This window comes from Rhinoraja longicauda, chromosome 16 (assembly GCF_053455715.1).
Source record: "Rhinoraja longicauda isolate Sanriku21f chromosome 16, sRhiLon1.1, whole genome shotgun sequence".
Classification (NCBI taxonomy): Eukaryota; Metazoa; Chordata; class Chondrichthyes; order Rajiformes; family Arhynchobatidae; genus Rhinoraja; species Rhinoraja longicauda.
In genome coordinates this window covers 15,246,400-15,263,180 of record NC_135968.1, presented here as the reverse complement: position 1 = coordinate 15,263,180, position 16,781 = coordinate 15,246,400, and the positions used below count along the sequence as shown (strand labels likewise).

At 60.1% G+C, this 16,781-nt stretch overlaps 1 protein-coding gene across 1 annotated transcript; it reads left to right on the top strand.

Moving 5' to 3' along the window:
* The first annotated feature begins 1,147 nt into the window (after positions 1–1,147).
* On the top strand, positions 1,148–16,536 carry LOC144600816 (uncharacterized). Its single transcript, XM_078412708.1, has 14 exons — positions 1,148–1,268; positions 3,363–3,509; positions 4,393–4,551; positions 5,092–7,221; positions 7,357–8,212; positions 8,517–8,570; positions 9,018–9,048; positions 9,387–9,454; positions 11,248–12,205; positions 13,770–13,925; positions 14,375–14,480; positions 14,992–15,113; positions 15,512–15,663; positions 16,200–16,536. The coding sequence occupies exons 1-14, from the start codon at positions 1,164–1,166 to the stop codon at positions 16,301–16,303; spliced, it is 5,148 nt and encodes a 1,715-aa protein (XP_078268834.1). The 5' UTR covers positions 1,148–1,163; the 3' UTR covers positions 16,304–16,536.
* Positions 16,537–16,781: the final 245 nt, after the last annotated feature.

Genomic DNA, 16,781 nt, shown 5'->3' with positions numbered 1-16,781 from the left:
CGCTGTAAAGCAGCAACTCTACCGCTGCGCTGCAGGATGACCTCCGCAGGCAATGGGAGCTATAGATGTCTTCTAGGACAGGCAGATGTGTGTTGGTGATCTTCTGGGCTGTGTTGATGACTCTCTGCAGAGCCTTGTTGTCAGCCGCAGAACTGTTGCCATACCACACCAGGATCCCATGTGTCAGGACACTCTCAATGGACAAGCGGTAGAAGAACACGAGCAGCTGTTGTGGCAGGTTGATTTTCCTGAGTGTTCTTAGGAAGTGAAGCCGCTGATGTGCCTTCTTAACCAGAGAGTTTATGTTGGTTGACCACATGAGATTGAAGGAAAATAGCTCTTAGAGCTGCACACAAAAAGCTGGAGTAACTCAGCGGGACAGACAGCATCTATGGAGAGAAGGAATGGGTGGAGACCCCTTTTCAGACTCTTAGCTCCAAGGGCTAACGTAATCAAGAACTGGTGGTAAGAACAGGAAGGCAGGTTATTATCTGAATTGTGTCAGATTAGGAAAAGGGGAGGTGCAACAAGACCTGGGTGTCGTTGTACATCAGTCACTGAAAGTAAGCATGCAGGGACAGCAGGCAGTGAAGAAAGCTAATGGAACATCTGTAGTTGTTCGTGTGTCCCGCCCTCGTCCCCAGACCAGTCAGCTGATGTCAACTTCAACCAGACCAAAGATACTAGAGGAGCAAGATGGACCACTCCGTTGAAATTGCCGATACTGAGGTGCAGTACGCAAAGGAGGGGAACGTAGGCAAAACCCGCCGTTCGTTATGCCTCTCGCAGTGTAATCAATGTTTTGGGGGAACAGTACGATTAAAATGCAGAATATATCTCATCTATCAAATCACAGATTTTTGTTATCTTTTTAAAGTTTCTGCACGTTTCTGCCTACTAAAACGGCGCAATGGCATACTACGGCTTTTAGGGTCGAGTGGTCTATCTTGCTCCTCTAGTATCTTTGAGCCAGACTCTCTGGGTTGTGCAGCGTGGCCAGCATGGAGGGGACGGGCCGAAAAGGCCGCGCCTGCGCTGTGCATGTGGGAGGCGGGGCGTGGATGTGAGTGACGGCAGTCTGCACCAATGGTGGAGGCGGATGAAGAGCGGTGGGAAGGGTCGCCGGCACCGGAAGCGGAAGGCAGAGGCCGGGGTGGCGGCAGATGGCGGCGTGGTGGGCGGCCGCGACCCGGAGCGCAGGCCGCGGCCGGGACAGGGATTGGGACCGGAGCCGCAGCCGCACGGCCGCCGCCGTAGCAGCCCTGCCGGTGAGCGGCCGATTGAAATGGCGGGTGTGAGCGGCCCCGGGGTGGAGCAGCGCCGCTCTCCGTCCGCCCGAGCCCCGGACCCGGCCCGGCCGTGACACGTGTGCGGCCAGAGGAGCGGGGCGGGGCAGGCGGGGAAGCGCCGGGGGTCGGGGCTGGAGGTCGAGGCCGGCGAGGAAGAGACTGGGGAGGGGGTGGGTGCCGGTCCTGGGGGCTGGAAGCCGGGGGAGTGGGGCGTGGGCGGGGGTTGTGGTGGGGGGGGGGGGGGTTGGTCCCGGGGGCTAGGAGCCGCGCCGGCGGGTAGTGCTGGGGGTGGGGATGGCGGCTGCCCCCGGGGCCGAGGCCTGTCTGTCCCGGAGCGGTGGCGATGACACGTGGCTGCCGCCGGAGTGAACACTCGTCCTGGGCCCGCGGGAGGCGAGGCTGCGGCCTGAGGCGGTATTTCTCCGCCGGCTATCTCCCCTCCGCCTGGGTATTGGGTATCCCCTCCGATCGGGGGTGTTCTCCATCCCCTCCGCCCCGGCATCCCCCCACCCCATCCGCCCCGGTATCCCCTCCGCCCCGGTATCCCCTCCCCACCCCCTCTGCCCCGGCATCCCCTCCCCCACCCCCTCTGCCCCGGCATCCCCTCCGCCCCGGTATCCCCCACATCCGCTCCGCCCCGATATCCCCTCCCCGGTATCCCCTCCGCCCCGGTTTCCCCCCATCCCCTCCGCCCCGATATCCCCTCCGCCCCGGTATCCCCCGCCCCGGTATCCCCCCCCGCCCCGGTACCCCCCCCCCATCCCCGGTATCCCCCCCCATCCCCAGTATCCCTCCGCCCCGGTATCCCCTCCGCCCCGGTATCCCCTCCGCCCCGGTATACCCCCCCCCCCCATCCCCTCCGCCCCGGTATCCCCTCCGCCCCGGTATCCCCCCCATCCCCTCTGCCCCGGTATCCCCCCATCCCCTCCGCCCCGGTATCCCCCGCCCCGGTATCCCCCCCCGCCCCGGTACCCCCCCCATCCCCGGTATCCCCCCCCATCCCCAGTATCCCCCCACCCCCTCCGCCCCGGTATCCCCTCCGCCCCGGTATACCCCCCCCCCATCCCCTCCGCCCCGGTATCCCCCCCATCCCCACCGCCCCGGTATCCCCCCCATCCCCACCGCCTCGGTATCCGCCCCGGTATCCCCTCCGCCCCGGTATCCCCCCCATCCCCTCTGCCCCGGTATCCCCTCCTCCCCGGTATCCCCTCCGCCCCAGTATCCCCTCCGCCCCGGTATTCCCCCCCCTTCCCCTCCGCCCCGGTATCCCCCCCATCCCCTCCGCCCCAGTATCCCCCCTATCCCCTCCTCCCTGGTATCCCCCCATCCCCTCCGCCCCGGTATCCCCTCCACCCCGGTTTCCCCCATCCCCTCCGCCCCGGTATCCTCCCCATCCCCTCCGCCCCAGTATCCCCCCCATCTCCTCCTCCCAGGTATCCCCTCCGCCCCGGTTTCCCCCCATCCCTTCCGCCCCGGTTTCCCCCCATCCCTTCCGCCCCGGTTTCCCCCCATCCCCTCCGCCCCGGTATCCTCCCATCACCTCCGCCCCGGTATCCCCCCATCCCCTCCGCCCCGGTATCCCCTCCGCCCCGGTATCCCTCCCATCCCCTCTGCCCCGGTATCCCTCTGCCCGGGGTCTCCCCTCCCTCTACCCGGTGTCGCATCACTCAACTGAGGCTCAGCTGCTGTTCTGAAGATTCCTATTAAATCTTTCCCCTTTCATGTTAAACCACCTTAAATCTTGATTCCCCGACTCTGGCTAAAAGATTCTGTGCATCTACCCAATCTATTCCCCATGTGATTTTATACAACTGTAAGATCATGCCTCATCCTCCTGCGCTTCAAGTAATTAAAGTCCTTGCCTGACAAAGTCCGCTTAAATCTTCTCTGCACTCTTTGCAGCTTAACACCATTTTTTTCAATAACAGATTGGCCAAAACTGAACAAAATACTCCAACTGTGGCCTCATCAATGTCTTGAACTGTAAGATAACATTCTTCTCCACTCAGTACCCTGACTGATGAAAGCTAGGCTTTTGAACAACTCTTCCTTTTGTGTGCTTTGGATTTGCAGGAGCAAGCCAGTGGGGATGGTTACCATGGCCACATCCTTCCTGACTTCAGCATCAGTGGACTGGATACTGTGGGGGTTCTGGGTGCCCTTCATGGTTATGTCGATCAGACAATCATTTCCATCATTGAAGACTCGTCACCAGCAGAGGTAGGTCACTCATAACTGTCTGTTGTGAATTCTTAGGTCCCCTCTCGTCCTGCTACTTCACTCATCCTCAGCTCATGATGCAAAGAACCTTCTGGATTCCCTGTGTCGGGGAGTTGTTAGTTGAGTTTAGTTCAGAGGTGCAGAATGTCTTGTTGATACTGCACCAACCTCCGCTGTTGGGCTATAAACGTGCATGGAAACAGGCCCTTAGGCCCACCGAGTCCGCGCGGACCAGCGATCACTAAAGACAATTTACAATTTTACCAAGGCCAATTACGCAACAAACCTGCATGTCTTTGGAGTGTGGAAGGAAACCGAGCACCCGGAGAAAACCTACACGGTCATGGGGAGAAAGTACAAACTACACAGACAGCGCCCTTAATCAGGATTGAACCTGGGTCTCTGGCGATGTAAGGCAGTAGCTCTACCACTGCGCCATCTTGCTGTGTTGGTGCCTGGTATTCTCCGAGCGCTGTGAGATTCCAGAGTTGGGTTTAGAGTTTCCGTTGTTTGGACTTCTAGCTACTCATTCGTCCACTGAGTCTTTGCTTCCCAAATGATCTGCGGAGCCATGAATGGCCATTACTGGGGTTGGAGCGGGGTGCACGGGGCGGGTATAGATCATGTATGGTTGGATGTATGTAAACTTGCAACGGAGGGGTGATAGGATGCTCGAGGTGGGGTATGTCAGTGTTGTACCCCACAACCCATATCCGAGTGGGGTACATCAGTGTTGCACCCCATATTACGGTAGGCTATGTTAGTGTGAACCCATACCCCATATCAGGGGTATGGGGGCGAGCGGTGCGGGTGGGAGTGAACCGCGTGTGCATCTTTAACCCACGGCCTGGCGTGTCACCTAACGGAGCTGCTTTGTTGACAGAGTAAGTCTCCACTGGACGAGGAGAGTGAAGCGACGCTACTGACGGCCCTGACCGAGATACTGGACACGGTCGATGATGAGAATCCCTCGCCCTTCGACACGCTCCCTGACACCGAGTTATTCTCCTCGCCGAAGGATACGCCCGACAGTCTGCTGGGGGTGAGAGGGGGAAGGGCCTGCACCGGGTTGCCGGGGCGACTGTCAACCGCGCAGACATAGGCATCAGCGAGACCTAGTACTCGCCGGCCGATTGCCCCACTGCCCGGTCATTCCACTACTCACTCTGCTGCAGCCCCCTCTCTCCTCCCCATGCCTCCACATCACCCCCTTCCCTCTGCCCCTCCCCTCAGCACCGCCACTGTCCACGCTCTCCTCCGGCCCCCACTCTACCAAATCTTTGCCACCCTTCTCTGCCCTGCCCCTCCACACCATCACCGCCTGCTCTCCCCCCCCCAAACTTTTTTATCCAAAAATAATTTATTCAATTATTTACAGTAATATGTCCAATGTGATATAATTCAAAACAAAACGCACCACCATAATACGTCAAGCAAATAGTCTTCAATATCAAATATACTATTAAACAACTATTTCCCCATTCTTATTAAGGATGTTTTTCCCTCCCCTCGATCCACCACACTGTTGCTGTCCCCTCTCCCATCCCACGCTCCATCACATCACCTGCTTCTGTTGCCACAGGTCGGGAGACACTCGTGGGCCTCGTTCCCAGACGCGGCCAAGGATCTCTTCACCTGCCTGGACCCAGCCGTTCCCCGGCGACCGGCCAGGTATTCGGAGAGGACCATCAGAAGCAGCTTTGGGCAGCAGAGTTCACTGCGTGATGCCGGCAGTGCGGAGGTCAGCCTGGATGCCAGCCAGCTGGCCGGCGGTGCCAGCCTGGGCCCGCAGAAAGCACAGCTGGAAGACATGTGGTTGGACGACAGCATGGGGCTGGAGGCAGAGCTGGACAGAGTGGAGCCGGAGGCAGAGCTGGACAGAGTGGGGCTGGAGGCAGGGCTGGGCGGAGTGGGGCCGGAGGCAGAGCTGAACGGAGTGGGGCCCGAGGCAGAGCTGGACGGAATGGGGCCTGAGGCAGAGCTGGACGGAGTGGGGCTGGTGTTTGACCAGAGCCTGCCATGTGTGATCAATGTGGGGAACGTCTCGCTTTCCGAGCACCCGTACTGCCTGCCCGCCGAGCACAACATCATCCAGCTGGACGTCCAGATCGTGCAGGAGGCCAAGGAACAGCAGACGGGCGGAGCCGCGGTCCTGTGTGAGGGCCAGGAGATTGACGCAGTGCCCCCGGTGGCTGGAGGGCTGGCCCCAGAGACTTTGCCTGGACTTCATGGAGTTGGGACTGTGGTGGAGCCGGGATCTGGCACACCATCGGGTCCGGGCATCGTGCCCACGGACCCCCAGCAGGGAGACCCCCCGGCGAGGAGGAGGAGGGGGCGGCCAAGGAAGGTGGCCGGGCTTGCTGGAGCCGGAGAGACGCGGGGCCCAACCAGAATCCCTCTGACCCGATCAGCACGCCGGGCCCAGCTCCTGGTCACTGCGGGGGATGGTCCTGCACAGGGCCGCCCACAGACCGGACCACCCCCTCACACAGCCCTGGGAGGGCCAAGCAGGGGCCGGGCCATGGGCAGGGGCAGACAGGGGGTGACGAGCAGGAGACCCCCAGGGGCCGGAACCCCTCCCCAGAGCAAGGGGGCAGTGGTAGTAGCCGAGCCTCCGCCTGCCCTCGAGCTCTCACCCGCCTCAGTCTCCTCCCCTGCCCGACAGCCCACTCCCACATCAGACCCCCCTCCCACCTCAGAACCCCCTGCCACCCCAGAACCCCCTGCCACCCCAGACCCCCCTGCCACCCCAGACCCCTCCCCTGCCCTACAGCCCCCTTCCACAGACCCCTCCCCTGCCCCACAGACCCCTCCCACATCAGACCCCCCTCCCACCTCAGAACCCCCTCCCACAGACCCCTTCCCCGCCCGACAGCCCCCTCCCACAGACCCCTCCCCTGCCCCACAGACCCCTCCCACCTCAGACCCCCCTCCCACGTCAGACCCCCTGGCCTCCCCTGAGGCCGCACGGGAGCTGTCCCCCACCCGGGAAGGGGCTGAGCATTCAGCAGTCACACCAACCCCCACCCTGGACCCCTCTCCCGGGGTCGCCACACCAGTGCTGTCTCCGGCCGCTCCCGGAGCCACACCTGGGCCCGTCGCCCGGCCCCCCGCAGCCCCTCCCAGCACAGAGCCGCGGCTCCGTCCCATCAGCCTGCAGCAGTACCGGCAGAGGCTGCAGCAGAGGCAGCAGGAGGGGGATTCCCCCGCCTCCCGGGACCCCCGGCCGGGCTCCGGTCCCCCCGCCCGTGCCTGGCCCGTCGTGCCGATCCACTCCATCGTCCAGGGCGAGCTCAGCGACCTGCTGCTGGCCAGAGTGGTGGCTGGAGACCGGTCAGTCCCCCCGGCCGCACGCCACGGATCAGCCACCGGCCCAGCGCTGCCCTGGGGCCAGACCCCCACCCTGACTGCACCAGTCCCCCCTGCCCATCCCCACTGCCAGCCCCCTGCTGTCCCATGTCCCCATCCTGCCCCCACCCACACCTTGCCTCCATCCCCACCTCACACCCCAGTCCACTCCAGTCTAGTCAGGGCGACTTCTCTGGAATTTTCCCCAGCACTCACCAACCCCGCACCCGCCCTCCCTCTCCCCCACCCCGCTCTCCCCCACCCCGCTCTCACCCACCCCCCTCCCGCTTTCCCCACCCCACTCTCCCTCTCTCCCGCCCCAGTCCCGCCCTCCCTCTCCCCCGCCCTCCCTCTCCCCTACCCTGCTCTACCCCCCGCTCTACCCCGCTCTCTCCCCCACCCCGCTCTACCCCCCACTCTCCCCCACCCCGCTCTCACCCACCCCGCTCTCCCCCACCCCGCTCTCCCTCTCCCCCACCCCGCTCTCCCTCTCCACCACCCCGCTCTCCACCACCCTGCTCTCCACCACCCTGCACTCACCCACCCCGCTCTCCCCCACCCCGCTCTCCCTCTCCCCCACCCCGCTCTCCCTCTCCCCCACCCCGCTCTCCCTCTCCCCCACCCCGCTCTCCCTCTCCCCCACCCCGCTCTCCCCCACCCCGCTCTCCCCCACCCCGCTCTCCACCACCCCGCTCTCCCCCACCCCCTTCCCGCTTTCCCCACCCCACTCTCCCTCTCTCCCGCCCTGCTCCCGCCCTCCCTCTCCCCCGCCCTCCCTCTCCCCTACCCTGCTCTACCCCGCACTCTCCCCCACCCCGCTCTACCCCGCACTCTCCCCCAGCCCACTTTGCCCCCCACTCTCCCCCAACCTGCCCCTGCTCTTTGCCACCCTGATCCCACCATACCGCTCGCCTACTCTGCCCCAACCAGCCCCCTTCCCGTCCCTGCCCTGCTCCTCACCCACCTTGCCCCCGCCCTGCCCCTTCCCCGCCCCATTCCCCACCCAACCACTGCTCTGCCCCTCCCCCACCCACCCCCCACCTCTGGGTGCCTTGGTCACCCGCCCGTTGCCCGCAGCCTCCCTGTGGGACCCTCCCCTCGGCCCTTGGGCCCAGCAGTGCCAGCCCCTCCTGCAGGGGTGCTGCCCCCTCCTGCTCTGGGGGGCAGACGGAGCCTCCTGACCCAGGCTGACCCCATCCCGGCTCCGCGAGGGCCCGCCCCGAGCCTCGGCCCAACGGCCCAGCCCCCCCGGCCTACAGCGAAGCAGCAGCGGTGCAGCAAGGCGGCTGCAAGGGAGACCGTCCGGGGCAGAGCGGCAGCCCTGCAGAAGATCGCAGCCAGGAGCGGCGCTGAAGGTGTGGCACGACGAGGGAATTGGGGAGGGGGGGGTGTGTGTGTCGGGGGTGGATGGAGGGGAGAGGAGTTTAGGGGACTGGGGAGGGGATGCAGTGACATGGGTGGGACAGATTTGGAGGGGAGGGGGGGGAAGGGGGGCAGAGACACGGGTAGGACCCGTGGGGAGTGGGGGGAAGATGAGGTAGGACCTCATCTGTGCCTGATGGCTGGTGACAAGCGTGAGTGGTGGCCCTCTGTGGGGAAGGGAGTTAATCCATAGTCACTGACGGTTCCCCTCTCCCCTCCCCCCTCCCCCCAACACAGGTATAGAGGCTGCAGACCTGATGAGTTTGCTGGAACAGTTTGAAGTGACCGAGGGTGAGCAGCTCCGTCTGTCGCGGGGGTTGGGGGGGGGGGGGTCACCGGGCAGGATGAGGGGGTGGATTAAGCGGGGGGTGGGGTCACTGGGCAGGATGAAGGGGGTGGATGGGATGAGGCAGTGGTGAGCTGGAGGGGAGGGGCTGATGCGTTTGGCAGTGATCAGAGATGGGGATTGTGCGGGGGGGGGGGCGGGTGAGAGGTGGGGGGGGTCACTGGGCAGGATGAGGGGAGTGGGTCAGGTGGGTGGGGGAGCACTGTATGCACTGGGCAGCAGTTGGCAGGTGGGATGGGGTAGGTGTGGGTGGGTCAGGTGAGGCAGGTGTGGGTGGGTAGATCATGTGTGGGTGGATGGGGCAGGTGGGGGTGGGGTGGTGTTTGATGGGGGGGGGTGAGAGCAGTTGGGCCCAACACCGGCTGTTCTAACGTCTTTCGTCTTGTTTCCAGTGAGAAAGGAGCCGTCTGTATTGAGCACCAGGTGAGTGAGAGGATGGGGGCTGGTCTCAGGAGTCGGGGGGGGGGGGGGGGGGGGTGACTGGGGACAATGTGTATGGAGCAGGACTGGTGTGGGGGGGGGGGTAGAGTTGGTGGCAATGCAGGGGTGGGATCCGCAGCTGGACTGGTGGGCACACTGCAGTATTGATCAATGAGTCCATCACTGGGGAAGGGGGGTGGCTGACAGTACGTGCGGTGCGTATGAGCAGGAGTGAGGGCAATGAGAAGTGTTACAACCAGGGCATATGGTGTGAGGGAGTGGGGGGTGGTTGACGGGCCGGCGGGCAAGAGGTTGATTTTTAACCCTCGGTGCCTCTACAGGACGGAGCCGGCGGCCGGGCGGAGATTCGTGGATCAGGTGTTCGGGGCAGAACTGGCGAGCACAGCCGGTGAGTCTCGGGTCTCCACACGAAGGGGGGGGGGGTGGGACAGGCACGGGGGAGGGGGGGGTGGGAATCTCCCTCAGAGAGATAAGGAAGGGTCTTAATGCCTGGATGTAATTGTGGCTGGAGGTCTGTGACTGGTGGAGTTCTGCAGGTGTCTGCTGGGACCACTGCTGTACTCTGCAGACTGCTATATTTACATGTGTTGTGCTGCCTCAAGTAAGAATCTCATTGTTTCATTTCGGAACGTCTGACAATAAAACACTCTTGACTCTTATTTGTGATATAAATGACCCAGATGTAAATATCGGCAGACTGGTTAGCGCGTCTGCAGATGACACCAAGATCGCTGGGCTCACGGACTGTAAGGAAGGCTGGCAAATATGCAGCAGGATATAGACATGGATGGAGATATAATGGATGGAAGTATGTGTGAGGTGTTGCACATTGGGAGGCTGTTTGTAAGGGGAAAGTATACGATTAATGACTCTGAACAGCATTGATGTGCAGAGGGATCTTAGGGCCTGATTCCATAACTCTCTGAAAGTGGCATGGAGTGATAGTGGCAAAGAAGGCTTATGGTATGCCATGTGTAGGAAGAAACTGCAGATGCTCGTTTACACCAAAGGTAGACATAAATGCTCAGCGGGAAGGCAGGACCTCCGGAGAGAAGGAATGGGTCGAGACCCTTCAGACTAAACTCTTCCAATCCAGGGATTGAATCTCCTCGACACTCTCGAGTTTCACTTTTATGGAAGGTGGCCAAGAGGTTTGATGAAGGCAAGAGGGTAGATGTTGTCTACGTGGCCGTTGTCCTGGTCCTGTACGGTTGGCTGGTCTGGAAGGTTAGGTCACATTGGAGCTAATCAATTGGATATAAAATGAGCGTAGTGGAAGGAGTGAGAGGTTGAGGGTTAGGAGGGAGTGGAGGGATTATACAGATTTGGAGACTGAGCAGTGGAGTGCCGCAGGAATCGGTGCTGGGTCCACCACCCTCACTAACCAGTAGTATAAGAAAATAACTGCAGATGCTGGTACAAATCGATTTATTCACAAAATGCTGGAGTAACTCAGCAGGTGAGGCAGCATCTCGGGAGAGAAGGAATGGGTGACGTTTCGGGTCGAGACCCTTCTTCAGACTGATAACATGGTTAACTTGCTTAGTACGCTTGTGGATGGCTCCACTATAGTGGACGGTGACGGTTACAGCACGATCCAAGTAATCTGGAGAAGAGTGCCGAGGAATTTAACAGGAACATTGACTGAAAGAGTAGGATGCCATGTTGCAGTTTAAAGGGATTTTGGTTAGGCTGCATTTGGAGTATTGCGTGCAGTTCTGGTCACCCCATTAAAGAAAGGATGTGGGGACTTTGGAGAGGGTGCAGAGGAGGTTTACCGGAATGATGCCTGGTTTAGAGGGGTTTAGTGACAAGGAAAGGTTGGACCGACTTTAATTGTTTTCTTTGGATGGTTGGAGGCTGAGGCGAGACCTGATTGTGAAGTACGTAAAATTAGAGAGGCACGGTTAGGGTAGACAGTAAGATGGAACTGTAGATGGCATAGATTTAAGGTGAGAGGGACAACGTTTCAAAGGGATGTACACGACAGATTTTATACACAGAGGGTGGTGGGTGCCTAGAACCCGCCACTGGGTGGAGGCAGATAAAATTGTGTCGTTTGAGTCTTTTACATAGACACATGGATATGTAGGGGACGGAGGGATATTCGATTAACATGGTATTGTGGGCTGAAGGGCCTGTTCTACATGCGTGAGGTCTGACGCCCGTGTGTGTTTGCAGGTCTGACCCCCCCGGCCACCCCACCTCACCAGTCCTGGATATCGCCATCACTGGCCGTTAGCGCCGGAGACGTTCACCCTGGGGGGAGCGCTGAGATCGCCCCGACTTCTCCTCCACCGCCCGGGTGGCAGATCCAACCGGCCAAGTGTGTGGGACCGCCCACCCCGCCCTCTGACCCCAGGAGCTCACCCATCCCGCCCTCTGACCCCAGGAGCTCACCCACCTTGCCCTCTGACCCCAGGAGCTCAGCCACCCCGCCCACTGACCCCAGAAGCAAGCCCACCTTGCCCTCTGACCCCAGAACCAAGCCCATCCTAACCTCTGACCCTAGAAGCAAGCCTACCCTGCCCTCTGACCCCAGACCCTCACACACTTTGCCCAATGACCCCATTGCTTCACACACCCTGCCCTCTGACCACAGGACCTCACTAATCCCATCCCCTGGCCCCAGGACCTCGTCCAGTTTGCCCTCTGACCCCAGGACCCCACCCTCTGACCTCGGGTTTTTGCCTTCTGACCCCAGGCTCTTCTCCACGCCCGCCCCTTGCTTTGACCACCAGTACTGCCTGCCATGCGTTGTCCGCAAGACCCTGCCTCCCTCCGCCCTGCCCGACCTGGGCTGCCGCTGGAATGTGAGGCGGCAGCCTGGCATCACCATTAAACCCATCACCCTGCTGAGCCGCCGAGCCACCGAGGCCTCCGGCCGGGTGATGACAGCGGAGGCGCGCTGTCCGGGCGTGCCGGCCTCAGGACCGGCAGCCGAAGTGGATACCACCCCCTGCTCGCGCCTGGATGCCGGCCCCATTCCACCCGGCAGTGCCCAGCACGGACAGAAAACCTCGCCGGATTCCCCGCGGACTGACGACTCCCCATGCTACAGCCGGGACTGCTCCACGTCCTCCAGCTCGGGCTCTTCGTCACGCTCGCGGTCACGGTCACCGGCACAGAAGAGGAGACGGTAAGGCACTCCCTCCTTTCAGGTATTGACAGGAACTGGGGCAAGGAAACGACCTTGGGTTGTGTTGGCGTGTTCGTGCGTCTTGTTGGGTCCCATGGTCTTGGCGTAGTCATGCGTGTTGGTGTTGCCTTGGTCTTGCGTGTGATTGGGTCTCATGGTCTTGGCGTGATCGTGAATGTTTGGGTCCCATTGTCTTGGTGTGATAATGCGTGTAACTGGGTCCCATGGTCTTGGCATGATCCAGCATGTGTTTGGATCACATGGCTGTGGTGTGTTGGTATGATCGTGCGAGTGATTGTGTCTCATGGTCTTGATGTGATTGTGCGTGTGATTGGGTCTCATGGTGTCGTCGTGATTGTGTCTCATGGCCTTGGCGTCTTGGCATGAGCGTGTGTGATTGGGTCCCATGGTCTTGGCATGTTGGAGTGACCATGCATGTTATTGAGCGCTACCAGGGCATTCACTTTAGTCTGAATCAGACCACACGGAGACAGGCCCACCTCGACCATGCTGACCAACATTAGGTTCAGGTTTAAGTTTACTATTGTCACTTGCACCAAGGTACAGAGAGAAACATTGTTTTGCATGCTCTCGATCAATACAATCAAGTCAAACTCGTACAATAGGTAGAATAAAGGGAAAGATACAGAGTGCAGAATATGGTTATCACCAAGTTCCAAAGTCCAATGTCCACAATGGGGTAGAGGTAAATCAGACAGTACCCTAGCTTATGGAAGGACTGTTCAGAAGGCTGATAATGGAGGGAAGAAGCTGTCCCTGAGTCTGGTGGTGCGCGCCTTCAAGCTTCTGTGCCATCCGCCAGACGGGAGCTGGTTGGACAGGTCTTTTTGATTATTTTGACTGCATTTCTGAGGCAGCGTGAAGTGTAGATGGAGATGATGGTGGAGAGTCTGGACTGTATGGATGTTTTAAGAGTCTTGTAAGACAATCCGATTTTCCTCAGTCACCCCAGAAGTAAAGGCGTTGGTGTGCCACCTTGACTGTCACCAATTATAAGCTAGCCCCACTTGCCCATTTTCGCTTTCCTTTCTTGTCCATTTACTTGTCTAAATACCTGTTAAAATGTTATTGTAGGCATCTACAGCTTCCTCTGGTAGCTCATTCCGTACACCCACCACCCAATGTGTGGAAAAAGTTACCTCTCAGCAGCTTTTAAAATCCTTCCCCTCACGTTAAACCTACACTCTATGGTTTTAGACTCTGCTTGCCTAGAAAAAGATTGTGACCATCCACCTTATCTACACACTCATGATCTCATGTTCTGCTCATAGTCTCCAAATCTGAATAGCCCCTCCACTCCCTACTAACCCTCACCTTCTGACTCCTTCCACTATGCCAATTTTATATCCAATTGGTTAGCTCTTGTGATCTGCGGGGTCGTGAAGGGGGGGGTGGGTAGGCAGATTAGGGGCAGGAAGGAGGCGTGAGAGTGGGGAGGGGGATTGAGGGGCAGGCGCAGCAACTGTTGGGGCTGTGAGAGGGTTGCTTAGGGTGTTTACTGGGGGTGTGAGGCCTCACCCGTGACCCCTTGCCCTCTCCACAGATACTGCAGGAGACGATCACGACATTCCCGCCACAGCTCCCGGTCCGATTCCCGGTCGAGCTCCCGATCCCACTCGTATTCCCGATCCAGCTCCTGGTCCACATCCGCATCCAGGTCGAGGTCCAGGTCTCCACAGAGCTGCAGTGTCCGCATGAGGTGAGGGGGAGAAACAGGTTGGTGGGGGGGGAAGGGTGAGAGTCAGGGTGCAGCTGTTTCTGGGAGAATGGGGTGTCCAGGGTGGGTGATGGGTGTGGCCGTTTCTGGGGTGGGGGGGAGGCGCGAGGGTGAAGGGTGGACCTGTTACTGGGTGGGTGTCTGAGGTGGGGGGTGTTGGTGAGTCGGTTTCTGGGAGGGTGGGTCAGCGTGGGTGATGGACCAGCTGTTTTGGGGGCGGCGGGGGAGAAGTGTGGACCTGTTAGTGGGAGGGTGGGGCGGGAGAGAGTCAGGGTGAACCTGTTTCTTGAGGCGTTGCCAGGATCTAGCCCGTCCCCGGCGGTCAGTGGGCTCCACGCTGGAGGGGGTGAGGGGTCGATGCAAGGCTGGGTTTGGTGGGGAGGTTTCAGTCACAGCAGTCCAGTTACCGGGGTAACCCTGTGTCCCTGCAGTTACTTCGAGCAGCTGGAGCCGTTCGAGGAGCCCAGGCGCCGGTACCGGGCGTCGCGGAACCAGGTGGCAGAGCACAAGATCAGCCGAACCCGGGAGCTCGCCATCGTAAGCACAGCACGATCCCACGCCTCTCCACCCCGGGCCCTCTTCCTCTCCACCCTGGACCCCTACCACCGCCCCTGGACATACTTAGAGGGGTATTGGTCAATCACCGAGCGGGACCAGTTTAGATTGGACAGCCTGGACGGTGTGGGTCGAACGGCCTGTGTCCATGCTGCGTGACTCTTACTGTGGTCACCCATGCTGTGTGGGAGCCCGGTCCTGATTGTGCCCAAGGTTGCCCTGACAGGAGGGCAGCCTGAATCGGAGCACCCCTCCCTTGCCTCAGGAAGGTGGGGGCCGAAGGGGGTGGGGGGGGAGATGTGGTTGGTGGAGGTGGAGCAGGCTGCTCAGGGGTTGGGGTATGCCCTGGGTTGGGAGGACCTCTCCCTGGGGTGACGGCAGGATTTCCCAGTCACGGAGTCTCTCGATCTGTTGTGGGTGGGGGTGGGGACCTGTCCCAGGGTGGGAGGGGTTGAAGGTGGGTTTGCCAGTCACGTGCCGTCTGCGCCAACAGGAGGAGCGGCGGGTGGTGTACGTGGGGAAGATCCGTAACGGCATGAAGCGCGAGGAGCTGCGGCGAAGATTCGAGGTGTTTGGAGAAATCGACGATTGCAACATTTACTTCAGAACGCAGGGGTGAGCACTTTTTCCCTTCCCCCGCTCCCCGCCCTCCCCCTCCGCCACTCTCTCTCCCCCTTCGCTGCCCAGGCCTGCTCCTACACCACTTTCTCAACCCATTCATCCTCTACCCGGTGCCTCTTACAGTGGCTCACACCCTCCCACTGCTCCTCTCTTCGGGCCTCTACCTGCCCTCCCGCTGCCCCTTTGGGCCTCTCCCTGCACCCCAACTCCTGCTCCATCCCTCTCCCCCGCTCCCCCCCAGTGGGTATGGGGTATTGGGAGAAGGCAGGAACGGGGTACTGATTGAGAATGATCAGCCATGATCACATTGAATGGCGGTGCTGGCTCGAAGGGCCGAATGGCCTCCTCCTGCACCTATTGTCTATTGTCTATAACAAGTGCTGCCTCTGCAGGGACAACTACGGCTTTGTCACGTTCCGCTACACCTGCGACGCCTTTGCTGCCATAGAGAACGGGCAGACGGTGCGCCGGCCCGACGAGATGCCCTTCGACCTCTGCTTCGGTGGCCGGCGGCAGTTTTGTAAAACCAATTACGCCGACTTGGGTGAGTCGGGGGTATCGGTTTGCAGTGGCCGGGCAGGGGGGTGGGATGATGACGCGGCAGTTTTTTTTAACCAAAAATAAATTGAATCAATTAAGAACACAAAATCAATTAAGAACACCAAATACAAAATTACCAAATATTCTTAAATATTCCTAAATAAAAAATATACTAAATATCAAATGTCTACATTGCAAAACTGGTCCAGGATGCATTCGACCCTCCGCGGAGCCCAGCGGTCCCGTAAAACACCCCACGATGCCCGTGGACACCGCATGTTCCTTTTCAAGGGACACCCGGGCAAGGACATAACTCTAGAAAAGGGGCTGGCAGCCGCCCCGGGCTGGCGCCGTGACAGCCCTGGCCCTCGTCTAGACGTCTGGTGCTCTCCTCTCCCCAGTCCAGCTGTCTCAGGGTATTGGTGCTGTCCCCTCCCATCTCCCCCTCCTTCCTTGTCTCTCCTCTCTTCCCCCCCCCCCCCTCAATCCCGCTGCCAGTTTGTGTGCTTCCTGTAACCTTTTCTTTTTTTTACCTTGCAGACTCTAATCATAGTGAAGTCGGTCCCTATTCAAGCAAAAGCAAGTTCGACTCAATAGACTTCGACACTTTACTGAAGCAGGCGAAGCGGAGCGTGCGGAGGTGACAGGAGTGCCCGCGGTGGGAGAGGAGAGGAGGAGTGGAGAGGTGGGCGGTCTGCGACTGCCTGCCTCTCTGTGTCATGCTGCTACTGAAGAGAATGCCATTGATGGACTCTGCGCTGCTCTGTCGCCCCGACAGTGACTCGCCTCTGTGAGCAGGACAGTGAGCACGGAGCGAGAGAAGAAACCCACTTTTAAATAAAATAAAATACCACCAGTAACAAAAGCTGCTGGTGACTGGGGAGAGAGATGGTGGGGTGGGGGAGCGGGATGTGGGTGGAGATGAGGGAGCGGTGCGGGGGTCCAGGAGAGGGGGGGACTGGGGAAGGGAGAGTGGGAGACTCCGGTGGGGGGGGGTGGGGGGTAAAGTGAACCACTGAACCTGACAGCGCTGAAGGAGAGCCCAGCCCGGCGTTAGATTGAAGACGATCGTTGAGTTCACAGTTACATTGTGTGCTTGTGTGTGACTGACCACAGCGGGTT

What these genes read in the sequence shown, in the direction of transcription:
- LOC144600816 (XM_078412708.1), top strand. Translation starts at nt 1,164, where the DNA reads ATGGCGGCGTGGTGGGCGGCCGCGACCCGGAGCGCAGGCCGCGGCCGG. An exon ending in ACAGTTTGAAGTGACCGAGG is followed by an intron (nt 8,571 to 9,017) that starts GTGAGCAGCTCC and finishes TCTTGTTTCCAG; the next exon opens with TGAGAAAGGAGCCGTCTGTA. An exon ending in AGCTGCAGTGTCCGCATGAG is followed by an intron (nt 13,926 to 14,374) that starts GTGAGGGGGAGA and finishes GTGTCCCTGCAG; the next exon opens with TTACTTCGAGCAGCTGGAGC.